This window comes from Malania oleifera, chromosome 5, assembly GCF_029873635.1.
Source record: "Malania oleifera isolate guangnan ecotype guangnan chromosome 5, ASM2987363v1, whole genome shotgun sequence".
Lineage (NCBI taxonomy): Eukaryota > Viridiplantae > Streptophyta > Magnoliopsida > Santalales > Ximeniaceae > Malania > Malania oleifera.
The window spans coordinates 31,745,744-31,772,588 of NC_080421.1; the positions used below are offsets into that span (position 1 = coordinate 31,745,744).

The 26,845-nt window shown below is 36.7% G+C and overlaps 1 protein-coding gene across 1 annotated transcript; it reads left to right on the top strand.

Annotated features, from left to right (window-relative positions):
* Positions 1-242: 242 nt before the first annotated feature.
* LOC131154951 (uncharacterized zinc finger CCHC domain-containing protein At4g19190) lies at positions 243-24,989 on the top strand. Its single transcript, XM_058107798.1, has 7 exons — positions 243-620; positions 732-794; positions 914-1,065; positions 1,197-1,322; positions 20,360-20,561; positions 24,088-24,202; positions 24,316-24,989. Exons 1-7 carry the CDS (start codon positions 405-407, stop codon positions 24,732-24,734), a joined length of 1,293 nt encoding a protein of 430 aa, XP_057963781.1. The 5' UTR covers positions 243-404; the 3' UTR covers positions 24,735-24,989.
* Positions 24,990-26,845: the final 1,856 nt, after the last annotated feature.

Genomic DNA, 26,845 nt, shown 5'->3' on the forward strand with positions numbered 1-26,845 from the left:
AACAAAACAAATGACAAAATGAGTGTTGATTTTTACAAAAAAATTAAGCCAATTTTGATGAAATGGCAGAAAAAAAATTAAAATAAATAAATTATATTTTTAAATGAGTACTTAATGAATACCCTTTTATGATCTATTTATTGGTTCTAATATAAGTTATTTATCTCTTAATAAATAAATTAATTAGAACCCAATCCCATTTAACCCTCGTCCATTTATTTATCATCCCTTTAGACCCTTTTGGCTTTTGCCACCCTACCTAGATGAGGCTATGGAGCCCTAAAACATGACGTCGTTTTGCTTGTGCGAGTCATGCTCCTGCCCTGAATTGATTGGCCAATTCTTTACTGGAGCCCCGACCGAGTCGAAACCAAGAGCAGGGGAGGAAGGGAGAAACAGGGAGAATGGAGGAAGAAGGAGGGATAAGGCTGAGCAAGAGGTTCGGGGACAAGAAGGATGGGGAAGTTGATTACAAGACCAAAGCCGGCACTGCTTGGAGCCATTCCTACCTCAACCAGAAGCCATGGCACCCTCTCTCCTATCCCAACCAACGCCGCAAATGGATCGCCGAGCAGACCCACGCCCAGCGCGATCGCCGCACCGAAGAAGTCGCTCGAGAGGTTCTCTCTCGCTCTCTCTCTGTGTCTCGATTTTCTCTCTCTATAAACCTGACGATTCCTCCCTCCCCCCCTCTCTCCGTCTTCTTTGTTCTGCGTTTTGCCTATTTGCAGTATGCCCAGGAGCAGGAATTTTACCGCCAGACAAGTCTCATCTCCAAGAAAGAGAAGGAGAAGGTATTTATGTTTGTTGTTATTACTTATTAGTGTAGGAACAGCTGAAAAACCCAAAAGATTTCGGTGCTAAATTATCAGGAAATTTCAAATTTCTCATCACAGATTTTGTATGTGCATAGGTGGAGATGATGCAAGCTGTTAGCTTCATGTATGTGCGCCCACCTGGTTATAATTCCGAGAGTGCCAAGGCTGCAGAGATTGCTGATGAGAGGAAAAGGCTGGAGCAGAACAATCCAACCGAAGACACTCTGGGTGGGACCTCCAATGCAGTGTAAGAACATATTTTAATGTATGCCTTCCTGCTTTTTCATTTTATTTTGAATTTAATTGTCCAAAAAATTCATATGAGAAAGAAATGATTTTGCGGCAGAACATTGTTTCATCGCTGTGTTTGTGTTGTAGGCCACCAGAATCCGTGCATGGCACTGATCCTTCTATTGGAGAAAAGAAGAAACCACGGCCCAAAGATGTTTTTGGGCGGGCCTTGCCAACTGAAGAACAATTTGAAGTTCTTAAAAATGCCCCACGGTATGTTCCACTGCTGCTTCTCTATAATAATAAGTAATATATGCTACAAAATGCTTGTGGTAGTTGGATGATGAATAAATTTGAGCAAGTAGATTTCTGCAGTCAAGCTGCCCACAAGTTTTTGTCATTCTTGGCCCCTAGTGTCAAAAAGAATTGGTTCCAAGCAAGCCAAAAAGTAGATGAAAAAACAATCTTAGCTGCATGATTTGCCATTGCATCTATATAATGATTGAGTTGTCATTCTTGCTCATCTTTGTTTCTTTTAAAAATTGTTGTTCTTTTTTTTTTTTTTTTTGCTTTTTTCTTTCAAATATTAGCATGTATGAACAAATGAAATACTTCTCTCTTATGATTAAAATACGAGAGAGAGAGAGAGAGAGATCATGCATTGCCCATCTAGATTTGTTGAAATATTTCCTTGGACTAGTTGAGGTTGGTTACCCTAATTTTATAATGTCTTTAAGTGTTTGAAAGCTCTTTACTTTGGCCTTCTACATGTGTTCTTGTGCATTACAAGCTGAGATTGTCTTGTGTGACACAAAGCCACTTGTTTGGGCACACATTTTGAGTCTTTGCATTATTGTAAGTGTTATAAATGTGTTGAAGCATGGTAGAAAAACTGTTCTGTTATCCTTGATTTAATTTGTAGTAAAGTTGTCCTAAGTGGGGTAATTCTATCACCTGAGGAAAGCAAAGCTTCTTTCTAGCTATCCAACCTTTTAGCTATCTTGGTCACCCATTGGATCCCAAAAAGCTAAGGAATGTGGTTGACCTCCATAAAGGACTCCTAAATAGGCCAAAGACCACTCTAAAATACCACAACTAGCAACAAAAGTCAACTTCAAGACCCTTTGGTGCATTTCCTCTTTCTTAGGCATGTTGCACTTTTCATCTTGTGTGTAGGCCCTAGGTACCCTTTGCTTCTTAGTGGCCCTTGCATGGTATCAACTATGATAGATCTAAGAACAAGTGAGACTAGTTGATATAAAAGGGAAAGAGAAGAAAAGTAAAGAGAAAAGAGGGGGAGGGAGACAGAGGAAGAGAAGAATATGAGAGAGGACACAACACAACAAGATAGGATTTGGAAACCATGAAATTATAGAGCAAGACGATTTGAAATGGGTATTATTTTGAAAGGAAAAATTGTTGTCATTGATATGGTTCTTTTCTTCTAAGAGTGATTCCTTGGAAATCCATATCATTATGGCTATGGCTTGTTATCTTTTCTTTGCTTGGAAGAATCACTTAGGAGACACTCTCAATCTACTTCAAAGAATGATTTTTATTGGTGGATAGCCATGAGCCTCTTCATCTAGGCATGAGCATTTGTTGGGGAGTTAGTACAAGTTACCATCATACTTCTAGAGCTGATGCTTGATAGAAAGGCGCTTAACATTGATTGTTTTGATAATTTCTCCATACGCATTTATGAACTCGTTGGAAGGTTGTTGCTGAGTAACAGTGAATTTTAATGGTTATTAAGGCATGTGGCCTTATCTTAGTGTGGACCTTGTGGCTTAGATAAGGGTTTAGGAGGCCTTCTCTTGACGGGGGCAGGCATCAATTTGAAATTGCTATCAAATGGGAGTGGTCAATTTTTGTGTTTGGAGAGGGTCAATGTGAAATACTGTCCCTTGTCTATTTGATACCCAGAGGAAGTGGATCCCTCAACGTGGTGGATGCTTCTCCAAGCTTTGAAAGGAATAGTTCTTATCATATCAGCAACTTGTGTGAAGAAGAAAGTAGAGCCTAATTTGCAATGCATGATTGTGGGCAAGTTAATATAAGAGATGGTGATAATGGAGAGAAGATTAAGTGTTTTCTTGAGGATATCACTTGGAGTTCCGTAGATGTTTACAAAAAACTTCTAGCAAAGGAGTTGAATCTCGAAGGAAGGTTTTTCATTTGGAATCACAAGGATATGAGGAGTAACCAATAGGGAAAGGTTCCATTCTATTTGCAATATGGAAGGAAAGAGAATGGAGAGGATCATGGCCATTGGAGTTATGATTTGAAATTTTAACTAAATGAGTTCAATGGTATTGGTCCTAAGGATAGCGGGCACAACGGGAAGGATTTTTTGTATGTGGGTTGAACGTGAAGGGGAATTAAAGCCCAAAGGTGCAGAGATTGATTTAAAGCTATTGGGTTTAGCCAAGCCCATTCCATCAATTGGTGTGGTTAGTTCAGGAAAGGGCCAAACAACCCAAGTTGAAGTTAGGTGTCTTGCCTTATGACTACATTATAGAGGGGAGGTTTTGTGGTCCAAGTAATTGCAGCAGATGGAGAAACAATCTTCACAAAGGGAAGTCAAGGGGTAAGGAAATAGATAAACAAGTCAACAACAATATTCTAGAGCCAAGGATTTTGGATCCTTACAAGTGCATGACGAGCCCATGCAAAGGGTTTGGTTAAGATATGCCAGATTCCACCAAGCATACAAATGGAACCTAACCATACATGTCCTCTGATTATATCTTCCAAGTTGTCAACACTAACAATCCATCCTTCTCCCCCAAAGGGAGATTTTAGTAAATTACTAAATATAACACTTGGGCTAAGGGTCAGGTTGGTAATTTTTCTTACATCTCCCCCTTTGGAGCCCAGGTATCATATACACCCCCAAAATAAAGGGCCTTGAATACTAGAAGAAAGGCGCCTATACCTAAAAAGATTTAGTGAATACCCAAAATTGTGGTATCATAGTCCAATAAGGGGCTTGAGCCGAGGGAAGCTTGTCATTTGAGTCGAAAGATGATATGAGTGTATGTGAGTATGTGCAAGTCTAATTAAGGATTGTCGACAAAAAATGTGGTGGAAGAAAATAATAATATTCCTAAAAATCCTTGATGCATATTTGATGGAGATTCAAATAATCTAGTAGATTTGGGTGAATTTTAATGGTTAGGGAGGATGATTCTAGGAGGTTCACTGAAGAAGCACATACTTGTGTTCATCATTTGAAGAATAGTAAAAGCTGAGTAAAGAGCTTGATTGAGGAGGGATCTTTCACCATCATTCCAACTCATAAGAGTAAGTTCCATTGAAATTGTGCATGATCCCATTTCTTATAGGGTGGCAGATGAAAACATGCAAGAGCCTACATTGAAGAACCTAGGGAACTCAATTCCCCTAGAAGGCATATTTTCCCCTCATTACTTGTCAAAATTCATTGATGATTCCTTATGCCAAAACGAGGGATCTAATAAGGAGGAGTTGTTGCGATTAGTCAAAGTGAGTGACGGTGACAATCGAGACTCAAAGATCTCTTTAGAGAGAATGTTACTAAGTTAGTGAGTCATTGAGGGCTAGAATTGAAAGTGGTGGTTAGTCCTAAAACCCACAAGAGGAAAAAAGAGGGTTTAAAAAAGGAATTGAATAAGCTAGGCACATTTGTGAATTTGGGGGGGCGGGGGATGGGGGAGCATGACTGTTAGTTGGAATATTAGGGGCTTACGGTGTTAGGAAGAGGAGGCTGATTAGGGAGGTTTTGATTTGACATTCTTATGAAATTGTTTTCTCACAAGAAACTAATGAGAATGTGGATGGGAGTATTGAGGATTGCTTGGGAGGGTAGGTGTAAGGAGTGGGAGTTTCTCCTTTCTTAGGGGTGGTTGAGGGTATTCTTATTGTTTGGGATACTTGTTCCATCTATAGAATTGATAGTCTCGAAGGTTTTTTGTGGCAGATTTGCTAGACGTGAAAGGCAGGGTTAATGATTGTTCTCTTGAGTTTATAATCCTTTTTAGGTCTTATTTTTGAGATGAGTTATACACTGTCTATGGTTTTTGTTCTCTTGGGTGGATGGTACTCCCTAGCCGCTAGGGCCCCTCTTTGATAAGGAAATGAAAAAAGAGAAAAGAAATATCACATGGATGATAGAACAAAAATATCTGCTTTATTTTGTTTTTAAATTTTCATCATGTTTGCTGTGGCTGTCGGGCTGAAGAGGAATGGGAGGGGAGCAGTCCTCACTGAAATAATTTTGGAACATTTCCCTGGGAGAAAAAAAGGGTGGGAGGATTACCTCAAGCAGAATTTTGGTAGGTTTATTAAAGACTGTAGCTTGAGAAATCTTCTTTTGGATATCGTGTTATTTTCTTGGTCAGTGGGTGGAGAAAGGGCAGTCACTTGGATAGGTTTTTGTTTTATAGTGGATGAGAGGGTGAGTTTTCTAATCTTTCACAGGTTGTTTTGTTTGGACTAGTGTTTGACCACTTTCATGTTCTGTTGGAGTCTAGACTCCTTTTTAGTTTGAGAATATGTGGCTTGATCCTGAATCCTTTTTCTCTTTGGTTAGGATTCTTGTTGTGACGATTGGGAGAGTGGTTGGAAAGGATTTAGGTTCATCAAGAGGAAATTTGTAAGGAACTTAAGTGTCTTAAATAGGCTTTGAAGAAGTGGAGTGGTGAGGTTTTTGGGGATATTAGGACTAGGAAGGCTAGAATTCCAAGCGAGCTTGATTACTTGGATAGAAAAGAAGAAGGAGGGCGTCTTTTGGAGAGTGAGGCAGATAAGAGCATTTTGTTGATGTACAATTTGGAAGAGGTGGCTTTTAAGAAAGTGAGGAGTTGGAGGCAAAAGGCAAAATTTAAATGTGTGGAAGAGGATGCTTGTTGTTCAAAATTTTTAGGTTCTAGGAAGAGGAGATGGTTTTTAAGAAAGTGAGGAGTTGGATGCCAAAGACGAAATTTAAATGTGTGGAAGAGAGTGCTTGTTATTCAAAATTTTTAGGTTCAAGGAAGATGGGATGGAACTTGATTAGGGAATTGGAATTGAGGGAGGGTGAGGTGCTGATTATATTTGATTCTCTTTTGATAGGGAATGAGACTATGGGTTTCTTTTTGAATCTTTACACCGAGGGTGAATGTTGATCTATGATTGGGGGTCTGAATTGGAATCCCATTTCAAGAAATCAGGTGAATTGGTTGGAAAGACGTGAAGTGAGGGTAATATGTGTGGGATGAAGAGGGATAAGGCTCCATATTCGGGTGGCTTCAATATGGCCTTCTTTCAAGATTGTTGGGATGCTATTAGGGTGAACTTGTTGATGGAGTTTAATGAGTTTTATTGGAATCGGATCTTGGGTAAGAGTATTAATTCTGCTTCATCACTTCGGTGCCTAAAATGAATAGGTCTATTATGGTTGTTGACTTTCAACCTATTAGCATTATTATTGCTAAGGTCCTCGCAAATAGGTTGAGTTCAGTGGTAGGTGGTACTATTCCTTAGGCTTTAAGTATGCAAATTTTGGATGCTATTTTGAGGGCTAATGAGGTAGCAAAGGATGTTCATAGGAGGAATGAAAAGGGGATTATATTTAAATTAGATTTTGAAAAGGCTTATGACAGGGTTAGTTAGATATCTTGGATAAGATATTCGTTAGCAAGGCATTTGGTAAGAGGTGACGGTCTTGGATGAGGTGTTTCTTGTCTAATGCGTTCTTTTCCGTAATTTTTTATGGTGAACTTAAGTTGTGATTTGGGGTGTTGAGGCGTGTTAGGCAAGGGGATGTACTATCTCCATTCTTATTTCTTCTTGTTGTTAATGTTTGAGTGTACTATTAGGTAGGGCAGTTAGTGGTGGATGAGGGATTGATACAAGGATTGGCATGGATAGAGAAGGGGTAGTTGTGTCTCACCTTAAGATGACACTATGCTTTATTAGATAATAATAGAGATTCTTTATTTAACGTTCTTACTCCAATTTTTTGAGCAGATTTCTGGGATAAAAATTAATTTTGGGAAGAGTGGGATTTCTACTTTTATTAATCTTAGTTCTAGTAGATTTATGGAGCTGGCAAGTTTAGCTAGGTGTGGTATTCTGCCGCGGCACTTGATTTATTTATGAGTTCCTTTGGGTGGTAATCCTAGGTTGGTGGGTTTTTGGGATTGAGTGGTGGAGAGGTTGTCCAAGTGGTTAGATGGTTGGAAGGGTGCTTAATTTACTTTAGGGGGTCACATTACTCTCATTTGGCCTTGCTTTTCTATTATCCTTCTTTATTACTTGTCCATCTTTAGAATTCCTACGGGAGTAGCTAAAATATTGAGAAAGTTATGAGAGACTTCCTTTGGTTTGGGGTAAGGGAGAAAGAGGGATCATTTGGTTAGGTGGGAGAATATGTGCAGGTCTAAGTTGGAAAGGGGTTGGGATCTTGGTAAGTTAGTGCATAAGAAATAGCTTTAATGGCAAAATGGTTATGGCCTTTAGAGGAGACTGCTCTTTGGCATAAGGTTATTACATGCTTGTGAATGGGTGGGATGCAAGTATGTAAATAAGATGTTTCTTTTAGAACCTTGGAGGTGGTGGATGTGTTTTATCTTCTGATGATACTGTATTCTTTCTTGAGGATAATAATGTTGAGAAATTCTGAAAGGTCATTACGTTGCTGAGAGTTTTTGTAATGAAATTCGGATTAAAGATTGAAATGTCCAAAAGTGGGGTTGCCAGCTTTAATTTAGGTTGGAGTGAGGTTAAGAGGTTTAAAGCTTTGGCTGGTTGCATTTCTTTAGCTTGGACGCTGTCTTATTTAGGCCTTCTCTAGGAGGCAAACCCCCTTTTCCCAGCCTCTTTCCTTGATGCCACATCATTTGGAAGGCTAAGGTTCCTAATCACCCTCAGATCTTGTGTCTGGATACCTTGAGTAGGTTGCTTTAACATACACAGGTTCCTAGATCGGTGAACTTTTGGGATCCAATAGTATATAGTGTCCAAGCGTCTTGATGGTTGCAGGGTTTTCTCTTGGGGGGTAGAACTACTCTTGTTCAGGCCTGCCTTGCTAGTATCTCATGGTATTATTTGTCTATATTTAGGATTCCCTTGGGGATTGCTAGAGAGCTTGAGAAAATTATGAGAGGCTTCCTTTTGGTTTGGGGTGGGAGTTTTGGGACCATTTGGTGTGTTGGGATGTCGTACATAGGTCAAATTGAAGGGTGGTTTGGGTCATGGTAACTAGGTGTCTAAGAACAACACCCTCTTGGCTAGATGGCTTTGGTGGTTCCTCTAGCCCTTTGGCATAGTCATTAAAAGAAAGTTTGGTCTAAACATGCACTGGTGGGATACCAATTCGGGATCTAGATGTTCTTTGGAAAGTTTGTGGGAATCTCTCTCAGATTTATCGCCTCATCATTCCCCATATTAAGTATGTTTTGGGTGAGGGTTCTTGTATTTGTATTCGGAAAGACCTCTGGTTGGGGAATGTTGGTCTATCAACCGGTTTTCCTTGCCTCTATCACTTGAGCTGAGGGCAGAATAGCATTTTTTCTTCTTTTGTTGTTGATTTGGATGGTCCTTTGTCTGAATGGGGTTTTCATTTTTATATGCCTCTCAATGAGCAGGAGATGGTTCAGCTTTCTTCTTTGTTATTGATGTTGAATAATTTTCCTTGGGAGCGGATGGTCATTCTTGGTCTATGAATCCTTTGGGGGTTTATTATTATAAATCCTTTTGCGATTTTTTGATCCGTTCTAATTGTTCTTTTTCCACTCCATAAAAAAATATGGAAAGCCAAAATGTTCCCCAAAAATTTAAGGCTTTTATCTGGTTGGTTTTGCTTAATAGGGTGCTTAATAGGGTCAATAATTGTTGCAGAGTAGGAGACAGTTGAAGGCACTTTTTCTAGATGTTTGTGTTCTTTTCTGTAACAGTTTGGAAACAAAGTCCTATTTTTATTCATTGTGACTTTGCCTGGAAAATGTGGAATTAATTTAGTGTATTGGGAGAGAGTTGGGTTTGTCTAGAAATGGTTGCGAATTTTTGACAGTTTCCATTTTTGGTTTTGGAAGGGGAATGGATTTGGAAACACTATGGAGATGGCTTATTATGTAGTGATGTGGGGTTTATGGTTAGAATGTAATGCGCACTTTTTTTTGGGGAAGAAGCTGAATTCTTTGCTGGTTTGGAAGAAGATTCACTATCTGGCTTCAGTTTGGTGTGTTGGTTCAGGGTGCTTTAAAGGAGTGAGTTTCTCGGACTCTCAATGGGACCGGCTTTATCTCATGGCTTGATTTGTGCCTTTTGTTTTTGTCCTTTCTGTTTATACTTTCAATTCTTTATCATCCTTTTTTGTGCATTCCTAATCTTTTAATGAAATTTTTTGCTACACCAAAAAAAAAAAAATATGAACAGCCCCGAAGAATCACCCTCCCACACCTTTATCATCCTTCCTATCGAAAGGAACAAAGTGGTCAAATATAAAAAGTAAGGTGGTAAGCTCATTGACCTCTCTTTCATTAAGGGGGTATTTGGCAAAGTTAAGTGTTAAGTGCCGAATTCAAATTTGAACATTGATTTAACTTGAACTGGTCTGAATCTAAAATCTGAACTATTTTAACTATTTGGTATCTAATATTTAAATATGTATTGTTTTTTAATTTAAACCTTTTCAATGCTTAGGAGCATAAATATTTGGTAAAATTAATGAGCAACTACATAAGGTAAAGTTTTTAATTTAACATGAATAATATTTTCTTGTCATATATTTAGTTAATAATTATAAATAAAAATAATATAATTTTATTGTTGTATAAATGTAAAATTTATGATTTTAATTTTAATCACTTGGCTATTGATTTTTTTGTCATTTTTATTTTATATAAGGAGTAAAATTGGAAAAGTGACCTCTGAATTTGAATTAGATATGTTTCCATATCAGGTTCTCTTAGAGGAATTTCTATAAAATTCAGAGCTGTCACCAAATGTTTTGATGCCTAACCGATTCACTTTTTTAGTGAATCAATTCAGACATGGCTTTTATTTAGAGGCCATTTAGATCAAACAAGTGCCCTTGAGATTATTGAAAAATGGAAAGTGCTACCCTCGGAATGAATGAATTGGTAGGTGCATTGTGGAAAGATGAAAGCTTAAACAAACAATGTACCTTCAACTCCAAAGAAGAATCTCCCACCCAAGCATCCTCCCAAAAGCGAACCCTAGCCATTTACTACTTTGAAATGGATGTGAGGGAAGAATAGACTTGCCATTTGGGATATGAATTTCCAGCGGCATGCATGACAAAATAATACCACTTCTGCTCATCTCCCACTATTGGAGCCTGTATTTACTCCTCATCACCTTGTGCTAAAGGGAGCTTACTTCTAGATGAAACCTCCACAATTGTTTACAAATCAAGCAGATGTTTTTGGATATTACATTACCAAGTTCTAGGCCCCATTGGATTTGGGCCTACTTACAACCTCCCAACTGACTAAACGCTCTCTTATACCCTTCCCCAAGAGCCCGACCATAGGAAGTCGTGCATCAACCTCTCTAAAGTCCTGGCTACTTTCAAGAGAACTCTAAAGAGGGAGAGGAAATATATGGGTATGTGGAAGAAGAGGCACTAGCAAGTGGTACATGACCCCTGAGAGACTAGCATGCCTTATTGCTTTCTTCCAACCCTCCAGCCTCCTACCCACCTTCTCATAGGAACTCAAAAGGCTATGGAATTTGGGTTGCCCTTGAGTAGGAGACCAAGGTAAGATAGTGGTCACTTAAGGGAAACACAATTTGCCAATGCTGAACCTCTGTAAGTCCCTAATACCGAAATTGGTGCTAGTCAACCTATTCTTGGAAAAGTAGATCTTTAAACCTCATGTCTTCGCAAAGATATTAAATAAGATAAAATAACCGTATGGGATTTCACATCATTGTTTTGAAAAAAGCATGGTATCATTAACAAATTGAAGATAAGTTACCTTCACTTCTTCATTCCCCATGTGAAGGCCCTTGATCACCCCAAATCTTGTGTATGCAAAAAGCAACCTACTCAAGGTTTCCATCATTAGGATGAACAAGAAAGGAGACAATGACCCCCTTTGCTTGAGCCCTCGAGATGCCTTGAAATCTCTCAGGTTAACCATTAACAAAAAGTCAAGCTTAAGCAACCTCTAATGCAATGCCTCCATACTTCCCCAAAACCTTTCCTACTCATCACCTTACCTAAGAAGCCCTCCATCCTCCTTGTTGTTACGTAATCCCAACCTTATTAGTCAGAAGCAATGCATTCAGAATTTGTTTGTTTCAAATAAACCTAGACAGTGTGGTGATTTCCCTCCCCCCTCCCACCAAAAAAAACACCTCAAAGTATTTTCCCTAAGACTTTGGAGAGGATTTTGTAAAGACTAGTGACAAGACTAATAGGCTTGAAGTCCCTTACCCTTAAGGATCTCCCCTCTTGGGGGATAATTGTAATAAAGATTGAGCTCCTGCTAATATTTGCCACTCCATTGCGATGAAATTCTTCAAAAAACTTCAAGAAGTCAACTTTTAAGACCTCCTAGTTCTCCTGAGAGAAAGCCATCATAAAATCATTGGGGTCGAAAGCTTTATTGTTGCTTAACTTAAACACCATTTAAAAAAAAAACAAAAAAACAACAAATTTCTCAGCTTCAAAAGGTCTTTGGAGCCACCGAACAGAACTCACCTCGTTGGGCCTCCAATCAAGACCCTACATCATCAATCTATTCAAGGACTCCTTAGGAAACATTTGTTTATAAAAATTAGTAATCTCACCCCAATCCAAGATTCTCCCCCCCCTCCCCCCCCACCACATGCCACGAGTCTACTTCCAACTTGTTGATTTAGTCTTATGGAAATAACTATAGTTGCAATCCCTCTCCTTGACCCACTTCACCATTGCTTTTTGACACCAACTTAGGTCCTCACTAAAGAGCACCTCCAACTCATTACAAAGAGAAGACTTCCTAGGCTAATAGCCTATACTTATTGTTTTGCAGACCACACTCCTTTGGACTATCCAACCCAGCAATGTCATAAAAATATATTGATTTTTGCCTCTTTAGTGTTTCCAAAGATCTATCTCTTTATTCCAAATTTTCAACTTCAGCTTCATATACTTCAATCTTTTCATTATTTTAAAACCCTCCTACCCCTAGACTTGACACGCACCTCACCAATCTTCAACACTCTTGCAAAAGGAGGGATGCGTTAGCTTCATGTTCTCAAAGAGAAAAGGGCCCAACTGCGTTGGATTGGACTCAAGAAGGAGAAGGTTGTGGTCAAGGATAGGTCTAGGAAGTGTTTCCTGTACAAGATGCGGAAACATATCTTCTCACATGTTAGTAAATAGGAATCTTTCAATGCAAGAGGAAGCTCGTCTATCTTTAGATGCCACCCGCTTAAGGGGAGATTCCTAAGCCCATAGTCTTGGATGAGAAAATCATACCTCCTCATACTCGTAGAGGATTCTAGAGCACCTTAGATTTTCTTTAGAGCTACGAGTGACTTTGAAATCACCCACCACCCCAACTCAATGTGGGCTGCATTGACCAAAAACCCCTACCAACGCTTCAAAGAATGAGTTCCTCTAGTAGTACGAATTTGCGCTGCACACCAATGAGAAGCACCATTTCCCAAAGCCTCTAATATCTAGCAAGACCAACAAAGTGAAAGGGCTCGGACATCCTCCAAGGATGCCTCTTGTGTTCTAGATTACAATTTGGCCCCCGGACACCCTAGATGAGGGTAAGGGAACCCAACCTTTGTTCCTATTGTCCGTGAGACTTCTGAGGGGGAAGGAATCTACTTCCCTTAGCTTAGTCTCTTGGAGAAACAAAATGTTAGGGCTGGCCTTATTTATGAGATCTTTGACCACTCTCCTTTTACCCTCGATCCCCTATCCCTCTAATATTCTAGTATAGGAGCTTCATTTTACACCACAAAGATTTTTGAGGAATTTCCTCTTAACCAATGATCCGAATATATCCAGTTCATCCTTAATTTCTTTGCCTTTTGCCTATACTCAAACTCCTTTTAACTCAACCTAGACCTTTCTCCCTAGAATTTATTAAGATCCAGCTCATCCAAGAGGTCTTGGGCCTCCTGGTTATTCGTATCGTCATCTAATAAGTCCACAATTCAAGAAAACCTTAGCCTAAACATTTAAACTACCCATTTTGCATTACATTTGAATTCATACAATTTTCACATGCTGAATTCATTCCAAATCCCAACAAAAACAAAGCTAGGAAACCACCATCTAGAGGCCATGCTTTCTGATGGTAACCATCTAGAGGCCATGCCTTCTGATGGTAACCATCCTTTAGGCTAAGGTTTTCTTGAATTCGGACCTCATTTTTATTTGCATCTTTGAAAGGCAATTCTGCATTCCTTGCCAGGTTCAGAAGCCCCTGCAATAGATATCTCCTGGTTTGTACCATATCTTCCTTTGAGTTCACACTTTTCCTGCATAGATGCTTAAGTAGAAGCCTTTCATTTTCGGAAGGTGAGGAGTGGAAGTCTCTTCATCATCCTTGTCGAGACTTGTGTCAAGTTCTTCTCCCTTCAAAATGGCAATTTGCTTGCTCTTGTTTGGGTAGAAAACCCCTACTCTTAGATGCGACTTTATCTTCTTGTAAGCTCCCAATAATCTCTTGAAGATTGCTTCTTTTGATTCTGACAAGTCATTCAGTTGTTGGAGCATGCCCCAACTTCTTCTTGGGCTTTGCAGTTGTCCCCTAATGGATTAGGTTTGGGCCGTCCCTTCAAGAGTGCCTCTTTGTAACTCACTTGGGCTTTTGCCCACCACAGTTTCCTTCTTTCATGAAATCTTGAGTATTCCTAGTTGTGGGCCTTATGCTAGCAGGTAATGGGCTTGGAGCCCATCATAGAATTCACACTTGAATTTGAATTTTTACTAAAAACTTCAAACTATCTCCTATACTAGTTCCCCAACAAAGGTGTTTTCCTTGTTTCCCCTTTTTGGGGTTTCTCCATTCTTGGCGCCTTGTTGGAATTCCTCCATTGCCAGCTAGGCGGAGGTGTGATTCTTGAAAAAAACCGAGTGCTTCTTGGATTTGAATTCTTTGCTCACATTCAATAAGTCACAATTGAGGCATCGCAGTTCGTGATGGTTCTTAGCCACGTTACTTCCTCTAGCCTTTCCTTTCGAAGCTTCCCAAATCTTTTTCCAACCTGACCCTTCTTCACTGTTTGGTACACAAACTAATTGCAAGCCCCCCTTGTGTGGTATCGTCTCCAACAAGATGGAACTATCAAATGTATTCACCCTCAATTGAAGCATGGTAATGTGGTCAAGTGCCCTAAAAGTCCTCACCCAAGGGTTTGATGTTTTAGTGGAAGACAAATTATCACAGTTTTTTTTTCCCAACCAACACCGTTCCTCTTCTGAAAGGGAGATGAAGAAACAATGCCGTCTAGTTCTTTCTATGGTGCACCAGGCTCTACCTCTCTCTCTTCAAAAGTGAATTATTTTTTGTTAATCGAAATTTTTTTTCCCATTGTTTCGGCCATAGGTGCTTAATGGTTTTTCTAATGTTGGTTAGGCAATGTCAAAGAATGTCGAGGTTTTATTATCTTGACTTGGACAGGTGGCAAATGATAGCAAAGGTTGCAAGAGATTGATTTCAAAGAGGTTTTACATAATAAATGAGATTGAGGTTGTGAGAGGCGTGAAGATAATGGTGAAAGGTTCTAGGATTGGGTTCTCTAGTGTGGAATAGTGATTTAGGACTTGGTACTCTTGCGGACGAGATCACGGGGTGGATGGGGGTGAGATATGGGTTTCTAGTTTCAACTAAGTAGTTCATTGTGCGAGAGGGAGCATAATTTTTAATTTCGTTCATAATTTTTTAATTTTTTAATTTATTATGTATTTAGTTTTATATTATGTATTTAGTTTTTGTATATTATAAAATAGTTATAGTACTTCTACTATTTATTGGTTTATTGAATAATTTGATATTTTTAATGTAATTATAAAAAAAAATTTATTTATACTGAACTATTGATTGAAGATGGTTAATATGGTTATAGTTTAGTGCATCTTATATACCATAGACTTGTTATCGATGCATTTATTTGCTATAATTATAGTTCTAAATCATGCAGTATTATGTAATGTGTATTGAGGGAGTTTTGGTGTTTAAAAAAAATCCACGATTTATTGCTAATTTCCATCGTTTTTTTTTTTTAAATGAAATTGAAATCAAAATAAACATTGATATTTCCATCAAAATATCTATATTTTTGAGGGCTCTAAATTTGAGTTGAAACCAAAATTTAAAACCTTGCTTTGGCCTATTATTCATAAGGGGGAACAAAACAAAATCAAGGGGGAATAAAATAAATTCAAAAGATACAACAACAATACAAGAATAACAAGCCTTAAGTCCCACTATGTGGAATCAGCTATATGAATCCTTTTCTACCAATTTTCATGATTGAGGGCATTTTCTTCGCCTAAATTAAGTTCTTCTTCACTACCTCATTCCATGTTATTTTAGGTCTATTACTTCCTCCTCTAGTATGCCCCCCCCTTATCTTTGACAAGTGCTACAAATATGTTCATTCCTTAATTTATCCTTTAATGTTATGCCACTCATCCACCTTATCATGCGCACTTTGGCCACTTACATTTTTTGAATGTGTTGTTTCTTAATTGTCCGGTATTCTGATCCATAAAGCATGACTGGTCTTATAGTCGTCTTTTGGAAACTTTCCTTTTAATTTTAATAGTATTATATGATTGCACACCACACTCAACGCACTCGTCCATTTTATCCAACTTGCTTTGACTCCATGTACCAATCCTCATCAATTTCTCCTTCCACTTGCATAATAGATCCAAGATATCAAATTCTATTAGTGTGATTGATTTCTTGATTATCAAGTTTATTCTTGTCTTCACAAATTTTCCTTAGATGGCTGAAATTACATCTCATATGTTCTATCATATTTCTACTTGTACTATTTAGACTCTAAAGTTGTTCTCCATAGTTCCAAATTAGATTCTACCCCACTCTTACATCAATCAAAACAATATCATTTGCGAATAACATACACCATGGGATCTCATTTTGGATATTTTTAGTAAGTTCATCAATCAGTAAAGCAAATAGATTGGGGGTTAGAGTAGAACCTTGATGTATACCTAGAAATTCTCTAGACTCTCTTCCTATAGTGCTAATGCTAGCTGTTACTCTATCATACATATCCTTAATGACATCAGTAGACTTGCTATGTGCTCCCTTCTTTTATAACACCTACCATAGAATTTCCCTAGGTACTCTATCATATGATTTCTCTAAGTGAATGAAAATCATATGCAAGCCCCTTTTCTTTTCTCTGAACTTTTCCATTAATCTTCTTAGTAGGTAAATAACTTCTGTAGTCGATCTCACAGGCATAAAACCAAATTGATTCTCTAAAACCCTTGTATCAATTCTTATCCTTTATTCAATTACCCTTTCCCACATTTTCATCATATGACTCATAAGTTTAATTTTACAGTAGTTATTTAAATTTTGAATACCTTTGTTTTTGTAAATAGGTATTAACGTGTTTTTCCTCCATTCCTTAGGCATTTCTTGGTTTTTATAAATAGTGTTGAATAGATTAGTTAACCATATATTTCCTTTATCTCCTAGACATTTCCAAACTTCAATTTGGATGTTATTTGGTCCTATAGGTTTCTCACTTTTCATTTTTTTTAAAACCATCTTAATTTCAATGACTCTAATATTGCAAATAAACCTCAATTTTTTTGTCTTTTCCTCATTTGTCACTTTTGGGCTTAAGCTTTCAATTTGGTTTTCATTAAAAAACTTACTAATATATTTTTGCCACCTCTCTTTTATGTCTTCTTCTTCTAAGACAGTATTATTCTCATCCTTTATACATTTTACATTCCCTAAATCTTTGCACTTTATTTCTCTAGCTCTAGCTAGTTTTATTTATTTTATTTTTTTATAACAAAAGAAGATATCATTAATAGAAAAAGAATTTACAATAGGGAGAATGAGATATCTCCCGAGACAAACTGAGACACTCCAAGACTGAAAAAAAAAAAATACCTAAGAAAAAATAGAGATTATCAAGTCAATGTGTTCCTCCAATCTTTTTTGAACTCCTAAAAGCTTGCCTCTTTAAAAAACCCATAACTGACACACTATAGAGAGGCCAAGTACTTATTATTATTATTATTTTTTCCCAAAACCAACATCAGATTTAATTTTTTTTCTAGAAAATATTTGAGTATTACGTTCCGTCCATAAACTCCATAATACTAAGAAAAAACCACACTCCCATAAAGTTGCCCTATCCTTTCGTCTACCAAAGCTTACGAAGGATATTTCTAAGAATCTTCCATTGAGGGAGGACAAACCCAGCTTTCTCCCATAATGCCAAAATGCATTTTCCATATACTCCAAGCAAGTTTACATTGCAAAAGAAGGTGAGAAGCTGTCCCAGAGTTCTTGTAACAGAGCACACATATATCGGGACTCGGGAGAGTGAGTCTTCATAGGTCCCCTAATTTTCAACAAGTTATTAGTATTTATCTCATTAAGCACAACCAACCAAGCAAAAGCCTTTATTTTAGGGGGAACCTTAGCCTTCCAAATAGAAGAGTATAGTAGGAAAGAAGAGTTGGAACAAATCAAAAATTCAAAAAAAGAATTGCGAGAAAACACTCCTGACTGGCCCAAAGATCAAGAATGAACATCCCTCCTCAAAGAAAGGTTACTCCCACTCAATAAAGATAACAAAGTTGACAAGTCCACCATCTTGCTATCGTTGAGAGGTCTTCTAAAATGAAGATTCCAGGAAACCAAAAGATTGCTCAATTAACCAACAAAAAAAAAAGGCTTCATTTAACTCAAAACTTAGATGAAAGAGACGAGGGAAAGAAGTAGAAAATGGTGCATTTCCAAGCCAAGAGTCTTTCCAAAAATGAATTTGAGAACCCTCCCAACCTCAACTATAGTGTGAGGGCTGAAAGAGGGATAGATTTGAGGAATGGACCTCCATGGACTCCCCAAAGAGCATCGTAAATTAGCATTGGAGCTCTAGCTAGTTTGTCTCTTTCCCCTTGTGTATCTAGTTTAGCATATAGCTGATCATTAGATTTAGTTTTAGCTTCACTAATGACCTCCTTTTTGCCTATTTTCTTGCCTCTTTATACTTTTCAAAGTTTTCTATACTTCTACACTTTTGCCATGTTTTATACCAAATTCTTTTTTGACTTCACTATCTTTTGAACATCTTGATTCCACCACCTGTCTTCTTGGCTGTCGGAGACTCTTGCATTGATTTATGTTGCTCTTTTTCTTCCATTTCTTTGAACAAATATCCAATAATAAAACTCTATGTTGTGAAGTCAAACTTTCCCTTGGGATAACTTTACTATCCTTACCAGATAAACAATCCCCCTACGCATTCTTTATTTTTCTTAAAGCAGGTATTCATTATAACAAGATTGCATGACATCGAAATTTAAGATCATTATCTTCGAGCTCATTTTCATTTCCATATCCATGGCCTCCATGTACCCTCTTATAACCTCTATCATCCTTTCCAATGTGTCCATTCAAATTAGCTCCTATGAATGTTTATTTAGACCCTAGTATCCCTTCTATCAAACTATCCATATCTTCCCAAAATTGTCTGTTAAGGTTTCTGTTAATCCTAGTAGGGGAGCATACAAACTAATGCCATTTATTATTTCTTGGCCTATAACTATCTTGATTTTTATGATCATATCCGCTATTATTTTAACATCTACCTCATTATCTTTTTGGTCTTTGTCTATAATAATTCCCGCTCCATTTCTATGTTTTTCTTTTCCAGTGTGCCAAAGTTTGAATCTTGATTTTCCTATTTCTCTAGCTTTCTCCCCTACCCACTTAGTCTTTTTAGAGGCATATTATGTTAATTTTTCTCCTAATCATTGTATCAACTAGCTCCAAGCTTTTTCCCATAAGAGAGTCCCTTTGTTCCAAGTTTCTAATCTAATCCGAGTTTCCTCAGCTACCATATTTACCCTCTCTTGTCTAAAATGGCTTGGCCTAGCCCACCTTGTCCATTTTTCACTTATAGGGGCCCTAGTGAACTTTTGGTGAGGATTCATATTGTAAAGAACTGACAAATTTTACGCTGACTGCTAACTATCTAACACAACCCTCTTCTCTTATCCAAGCTTGGGACCGGCTATGTGTAAAGGTATTTAGGGCATTTTCTACACAGCCGAGTATTAAGTATCTATGAATGAAGAGAGATACAATTTAGTAAATAAATGTTGTAGCCTTGTACTGAAATTTGGACGCAAAGCTTATGCATATACTTCTATTTTTTGAAAAATCTTAGGTAAAAAGACTAGTGCTTAAACTGAAAAACAAAAACTGCATGATCTAAATTAAAAATGCCTAATTTTGAGATTCAAGTGCATCTCAAAATATATGGAATTTGTTATTAAGTGAAGGCAAAATGGAATTGCAGATGAACTACCTGAAGTGCAAATGGGCCGTTGCTTTATTCACCCTTATAGTGAGAGTAATGATTATATTATAGGGGAAGGCCAAAAGGCTGTCAAGAGATTCCAATTCAAAACTGAAGGAAAATTTTTCATGCAAACTGTTTTATTGTATTGCATATTGAAGGCTAGGATTTTATTTTTATTTTTATTTTTATTTTCACATTAGAGCTTTTTAGCAAGAAAGCTTTTTTGGCCTTCTCTGATGATCTACATTATTCTACAATATTCTGGGTCCTTGAATTCTTGATGTAGCATTACATTTATCCCTCCTTAAATCTGGTTGCTTTATGCAGCTGAAAGAGTTTGCTTCTGATTTGGTTGTTGGTTTATATTCATTGTGGGTTAATTGTTTTTTTGAGTGATAAGGAAGGTAAAATGCTACAATCAAATACTTCAGGGAGATGAACCTTGTGTTTGGGTATTTATACCCGTGAAATTGTTTTAACATCAAGTTTGTTCTGGGAACTCTTCAATAGGCGCTTCTTGTTGTTAAGTGTTGGTGGAGTAATGAAGTGAACTGATGCTCACTATATGTGCCTAAACATTGATCTGTTGAAGAAATGCCATTGTCACCAGCATTTTTGTGAGCCACTCGTTGAGCTAAGTTAACTTCAGTTAGGGCAGGAAATGTTTTGGTGGCATTGATATTTTATTTCTTTGGTTATGGCTGCACATATGTATTTGGCATCGTTGTGCTAGTGAACATTCATACTCAAGTAGCTTTGACAATAATGTGGTTTCTCAGGTTGGAGACAGGTGTTCCTGGAAGGGTAAAACCATTTGGAGTGGAGATACGCAATGTAAAATGTGTTAGATGTGGAAATTTTGGTCATCAAAGTGGTGATCGTGAGTGTCCATTGAAGGATGCCATAATGCCTAATGAAGAGAGCCGTTTGAAAAGAGACGACCCTTTGACTGCTATTCTAGCTCACACAGATTCCAGTGAGGTTAGTGTTACTTTATTCTGGTAATGTACAAATTGAGTAATGTGAATCTTAGCACACTGACTTTGTCACCGTTTTATTGAATTAATAGTGAATTTTGTATAAATAGAGGTGTAACTCCCTTCCAAGCTAAGATGTAGGATTTAAGGCATGGGATTGATGCACACACACACAAAGAATGCTAGCTATTGTAGATGCAAGAATGAGATAAAACATGTAAGAGTAGTCTGGGAGTATGTGTGACAAATTAGTTCAAATGTTGATCTGTTGGTGAGTAAAATTGTATAACAACAGAGACGGCAAACATGGGTTAGATAACCCAGCTTTTCACCAACTGGTAGATGCAATTGATTTGGGAGTTGAACCTACAACCTGTCCATTTGATTTTGGCCCACTAAACTGGTTTAAGGGTTGTCTCACTGCTTTAGTCATTTATCCTGAAATCCTTTAGGCCTGTTTTCAGTTGTCGAAAACATTCTTATTTTCCATTTCCAATTTTTTTTAAAAAAGTACAAAAAAATGACTTTGTATTCTAGTTGTCCAACATTTGTATTGAAAAGCTGAAAAACAACAACATTTATCCTAGAGTCCTTTAGGGTCTGTTTAGTGGATGTTAGATTACCACTTTACTTAAAAGCTTATGTTATTAGGTTGTAGGCCAATAATGTATATCAAACTTTAACACTCCCCTGCACATGCAATCCGACAGCATGTGGAGAGATAAACCACGATAGGGAACACAGTAATTTTTTAAACACCAACCACACAATAAACGGGGGCATTAAGACTAAAACCTATGACCTCCTGGTAGCTAGCTCTGATATCATGCTAGATTACCACTTTACATAGAAGTTTAAGCTATTAGGTTGTGGGCCAACAATGTCTATCAAGTTTTAATAGTGGATAACAATTTTTATTTTCAATTTCCAAGTTTTCAAAGAATAACAAGAATGCCACCTTGTTTTCCAATTCTCCAACATTTGTATAGAAAAGATGAAAAAGAACTTCTACTAGAAAACAACTTTTAGGCCCTGTTTACCTGTGGAGAATAGTTTTATTTTCCATTTTTACAAAAGTGCTACCTTATTTTCTAGTTTCCCTAATTTGCATGAGAAAGTTAGAGAACATATTTTTATTGTTTTCTAGATTTTCTATGCAAATCTTGGAAAGCTAGAAAATAAGGTGGCTTTTTTGCAATTATTTAGAAAACAGAAAATGAAAATGAAAACTATTTTCTGCAACTAAACTGACCCTAATGCTCCCTTTGGAATTCGGAGAAAAATTTAAGGAAAAGAATATACCAAGGAATCCACATTTTCATGTTTGGTTATCAAGAAAAGTGAGAAAGAAAAAATATATATATTAAATCTATGAACAAAATTTTGATTTGACACATCATTAATATATAATTTTTTATAATTTTCAGTTATAATAAAATAAAATTTTATTTTTGATAGTATTTAATAAAGAAAGAAACTACAAGGGAAAATGATTTTTTTCTTTATTTTCCTTTCCTTTCCTTTCCCCAAGCAAAGTCCTTAATCCAAACAAACACTTACTGTTTTCAGCTTTTCTATAAAAATGCTGGAAAACTGAGAAACAAGGTGGCATTTTTTGAACTGGGAATGGAAAAATAAAACTGTTTTCAACAAGTGAACTGGTCCTTAGATTCTAGAGTTTCTTTTCATAATTTGTTGTCAGCAAATAATATGCAACTTGGGATTTTATCATGGTTATATCGAGCATGTTCATTCATGACTACTCTGGATATCTGATGTAAATCTGATGACTCTTTTACCTTTTAAGTTTCTGTCTAATTCTTGGTATCTCTTTCTTACATTCTCTCTTCTGCCTTTGTAATAGATATTATCTAATACCAACAGACCTATGTTGTCCTAGGAAGCACTGATACTGACACGAGACACAGATACAACACGATACTGACGATGCGATGCAACAATTTCAAAAAAAAAAAGAGGATGCAACACAGCAGGGATATGTTAATTAATTGATACAAAAATATATATATTTGGGCATGTTTTTCCTTTTGGATGAAAAATATTGTGGTGATCTTGATTTAAAATGAAATATAAGCACCATTCATGCAAAAGATCAATTACACATTTTATGAATTTCACTAATACAATCATCAACAACATTCATATTATAAAATATTGGTTCAAAAACCAAAAAAAAAAAAAAAACAACTCAAGGACATGGCTGATGGTGGGCTATGGGCACGGCTCATCAATAAATAAAAAAAGAAAAAAAATATATAATCATAAAGAGTGGCAAACAGGCGATGGCTTTAGAGAGGGGAGAATTTTGGGAGCTGAGAGGTCCAAGTGCTCTACAAGACTGGGCACGCTGGTGCTAGGGCTCCAAAGTCTTATCACACTTATGCCTAAGAATCTCTTGGTTCTCAGTCTCTCGACTTCTCGATTTATTTTTTATTTTTTATTTTTTACTTTGTCAACAGAATTAAAGGGGGCAATAAAATGTAGCATTTTAGTGCAACAAGTGTCTTGGAGGTGTCCTTGTCATGTCTGAAAGTGTCTCAGCCATGTCCTAAAACAAAAATAAATTAATTAATTTCCAGCATGTGTTGGGTACATGTTGGGGAATGTCAGGCAGGTGTCAATATTCGACACATGCCGGCCACCGACACTTTAAGCTTCCAGAAGCATCGGTGTTTACCAGATGTTGTCTAGTCAAGAGCTTTCTCTTGGTGTGATATTAGCTCATAATTGATCTATTTTCTTGTTTTTTAACTAAGACATTCTTTTCTACTTTTCTATGATTGCTTAACTTGAGATAATTTCTTTTGTAGTTGCTGAATATTTGATTTTCCTTCAACAAAAATCTGGTAATTGGTTACTTTGAACTGCATATCCCAGTGCAGTTTTTTTAGAAGAAAGAAATGTCTTACTTTGTTGAACCTTTTACTGGTGATTTTATCAACTTCAGTAAACTTTCAATCAAAATTTCCATTTTCAGGTCAAATTTCATCGATTACAACTCTGGCAATTGGTTACTTTGAACTGCATATCCCAGTGCAGTATTTTTAGAAGAAATAAATTGTCTACTTTGTTGAACCTTTTACTGGTGATTATATCAACTTCAGTAAATTTTCAATCAAAATTTCCATTTTCAGGTCAAATTTCATTGACTACAAAAAGTAATTTTCAGTATTCTTATATGGGCATCTGTTGCAATTATGCTATTCTCTTTTTACTCCATGGAGGCTTCTCTTTCCACCCTTTGAGTTGCATCCTGTGTATATACTCTTCCTTCATCTTTATTTGTGTGTTGATTTGTGCATGCGCTATATTTACATAAATACCCATATCTGCATTATCGAAATTGCTTTCAGCCTCTGAGTTTCATTTTGGATTGTGACTCATTGAAAGTTGTGAGCTGTTTTTGCCATGGCATTTGTAGCTCCCTTGATGCAAAAACCAGGTCCTGCAGGATGCTTCAGAAAATTTTTCCTGCTGTTGCATTCAATGTTTTTTGGCTTGTTTTGCAGCCTCTCAAGTGGGAGCTGAAGCAAAAACCAGGAATGAGTCCTCCTCGTGGAGGGTTTAGACCTGATGATCCCAACCAACAAATAGTTGCTGAAGACATATTTGATGAGTATGGAGGTAAAAATCTCCTGTCTTATAACATAGAAATTTCATTTTTAGAAGTTAAAAAAAAAAAAAAGTCCTCTCTTGGGATGCTAAAACGCTAATTGATTTCCTCAATCAACTCTTAGGGTTCCTTTGTGGGGGGAATGTTCCAGAGTTGCTGACCAACTTCTCGTCTGGCAAACCTAGGAAGAGGGATTCCAGAGGGAAGAGTAAGAGGCATTCCTCGCCATCTGCTAGTAAGTCTCGGGCTCCTTACGAGTCTGGGTCATCATCTTCTTTTGATGATAGAAAAAGGATGTCGAAGAAGGACAAGAAACTTAAGAAAAAGAAGAGCAAGAGAAATTACTCCGAATCAAGTTCAGCAGATGAATCACAGTTTGAGAAGCGTCACAAAAGGAGTCAACGAAAACATTCATATTCATCTTCTGAAAAATCCAGCTCTGATGGTCATCATAGAGGTAACCATCATCGTCACCGTCACCATCACCATCACCATCATCGTTATCATCATCGGCATCGGGATCACTCTGATTTATCAGCATAGGATTGTAATGGCTCTTAAATTCTATATGCTAGAACCTAGTAGAAAGAGAAGCTTCCTGGTGAATGTCAAGGAGAAGAAAATATTCCCCTTTTATGAATTTATTTTTTTGTTCCTCAACTTTCATGGGGTGGTGCTCCTGTATATAAAATGCCTTGCATCAGCTGTACTTGCTGAGAGTTCCCATTTTCCCCTTTCTGTAACATGAAGAATTTGCATTTGTCAACATAAAAGTAGTATGAAATTTCTCGCCCCAAATAGCAGTTATCAAAAAAGGAAAACATTGATTTCAGATCCTTGTGGGTGTTAATGTTTTTGCGGATCATTGTTTGGGTTGTAGTAGGTAGGAGAGAAATCCAACTGTTGGATCTAAACAAATTTTCCAAGAAAAAACAACAAAAAGCCAAATTGCCAATTTGGTTGGCCAAAAGAAAAAGGAAATGAAAAAAAATTGCCAAATAGGTGTGAGAGAGAGAGAGAGAGAGAGAGAGAGAGAGAGAGATTGAGGGGAATTGGCAAGAAAGCGTGGAGAAGTGGGGAAATTAGAATTCTTGGGGAGTAAAGAGAAGGAAAAAGAAGCCAATAAATTGAGAATGCAAGAGACCTATTTGGTGCGACAGGTGACGATGTCTTGTCTGCAGTGTCTAAAATGCTTCTTAAATATATCTGTGCCAAATAAATAAATAAGTAAAAAGGTGTTGCTTATTAAAAATTTTTTAATTTAGAAAAATGTTCCTAAAGTTACTATTAATTTAACATGCTATGGGAGTCATTAGATTTGATATTTCAAATTTGAAAGAAATGACAATCTTCGCCAAATTAAATTAACAATAATTTTAAATTTTTGAATGTAATTTCAATTTTCACAGTTTTGTGAAATTAAAATATAACATATAATGATAGCTTAAATACAGTAAACTACCATATAATTAATTACCATATATAATTATAATTGCGAATGAGTCAATGTATTCATGAATTGCTCCATGCTCAAAAATTTAATAACGACTTGGTTGAGTTCATTTGTTAAAATGAGTGAAGCAAGCTCAAATTTACGTTTTAAGTTTGAAAATTAAGCAATTCAATTCTAAGGTAAATGATTCTCGACTGGTCCAGTTTACAAGTTAACTCATTTTATTGGCTCACAAGTTGACATGTTTAAAAATTTGAATAATAAACTTACTTAATAAACTTAACTAATGAAATAAGTTCATTTAACTTCTTTTGTTTATACGACTAAAAATTGACATGTGTTTGTGCATTAAGAAGCTCATTAATTTATATACATGGTTAAGAGTTCATTTAATTTTAAAATGATATTCCTATATATATATATATATATATATATATATATATAATATTTTTTCTTTAGGCATTAATAATAATAATATATTTTTATTTATCTTTTAGAATTTTTCCATAACATAATATAGTAGAACACAAGTCAAAGCATTATACTTATATTTTTAATGAATTAAATCATTTGTTTATTTACATTGGCCAACTTTATGACCAATTGTAAAGTTCACTAGTATATAATGAAATATTTAATAGGGTTTAGCTGGATTTACATGGGCAATAAGGGTGAAAATGAGCCTTGGAGATCCTAAGATTGCAAATTCAATTCCTCATTTGTGGTTCGTTAAATGAATTGCTTTGCTAGGGGTACGCTAATGGAAGGATGACAATGATTTCATCCTCCCGCTGTCTAAGTAAGTTCAAAGGAGAAGTCTAGGTAGGAATTTTGGGTCATAAAAAAATAAAAATTTTAAGAGTAGACCAGTCTCCTTTATACTCATTTCAAACTCAATTATTAAATTAACGAATCTAATAAGGACTCAATTTTTAAAATTTATTTATGAAATGAGTCCAGTTTGAGCATGCAGTGGACTTTACTCAATTGTAGCTTGGATATAGCAAGCACTTTACAAACTACTCTATCTAATAAAACAAAGGAAAGGAAATAGCCCAAGATCAAAGCTCTGGACTTGAGGGACAACATGCTAATCTATCTAGAACAGAGTACCAAAAAACTCTGGCCAAGACACAAAATGCAGGTGGTTCAGGTATTGTAAGGGGAGTAAAAAAAAGATCTATGAGTGTAGGGGCCACCA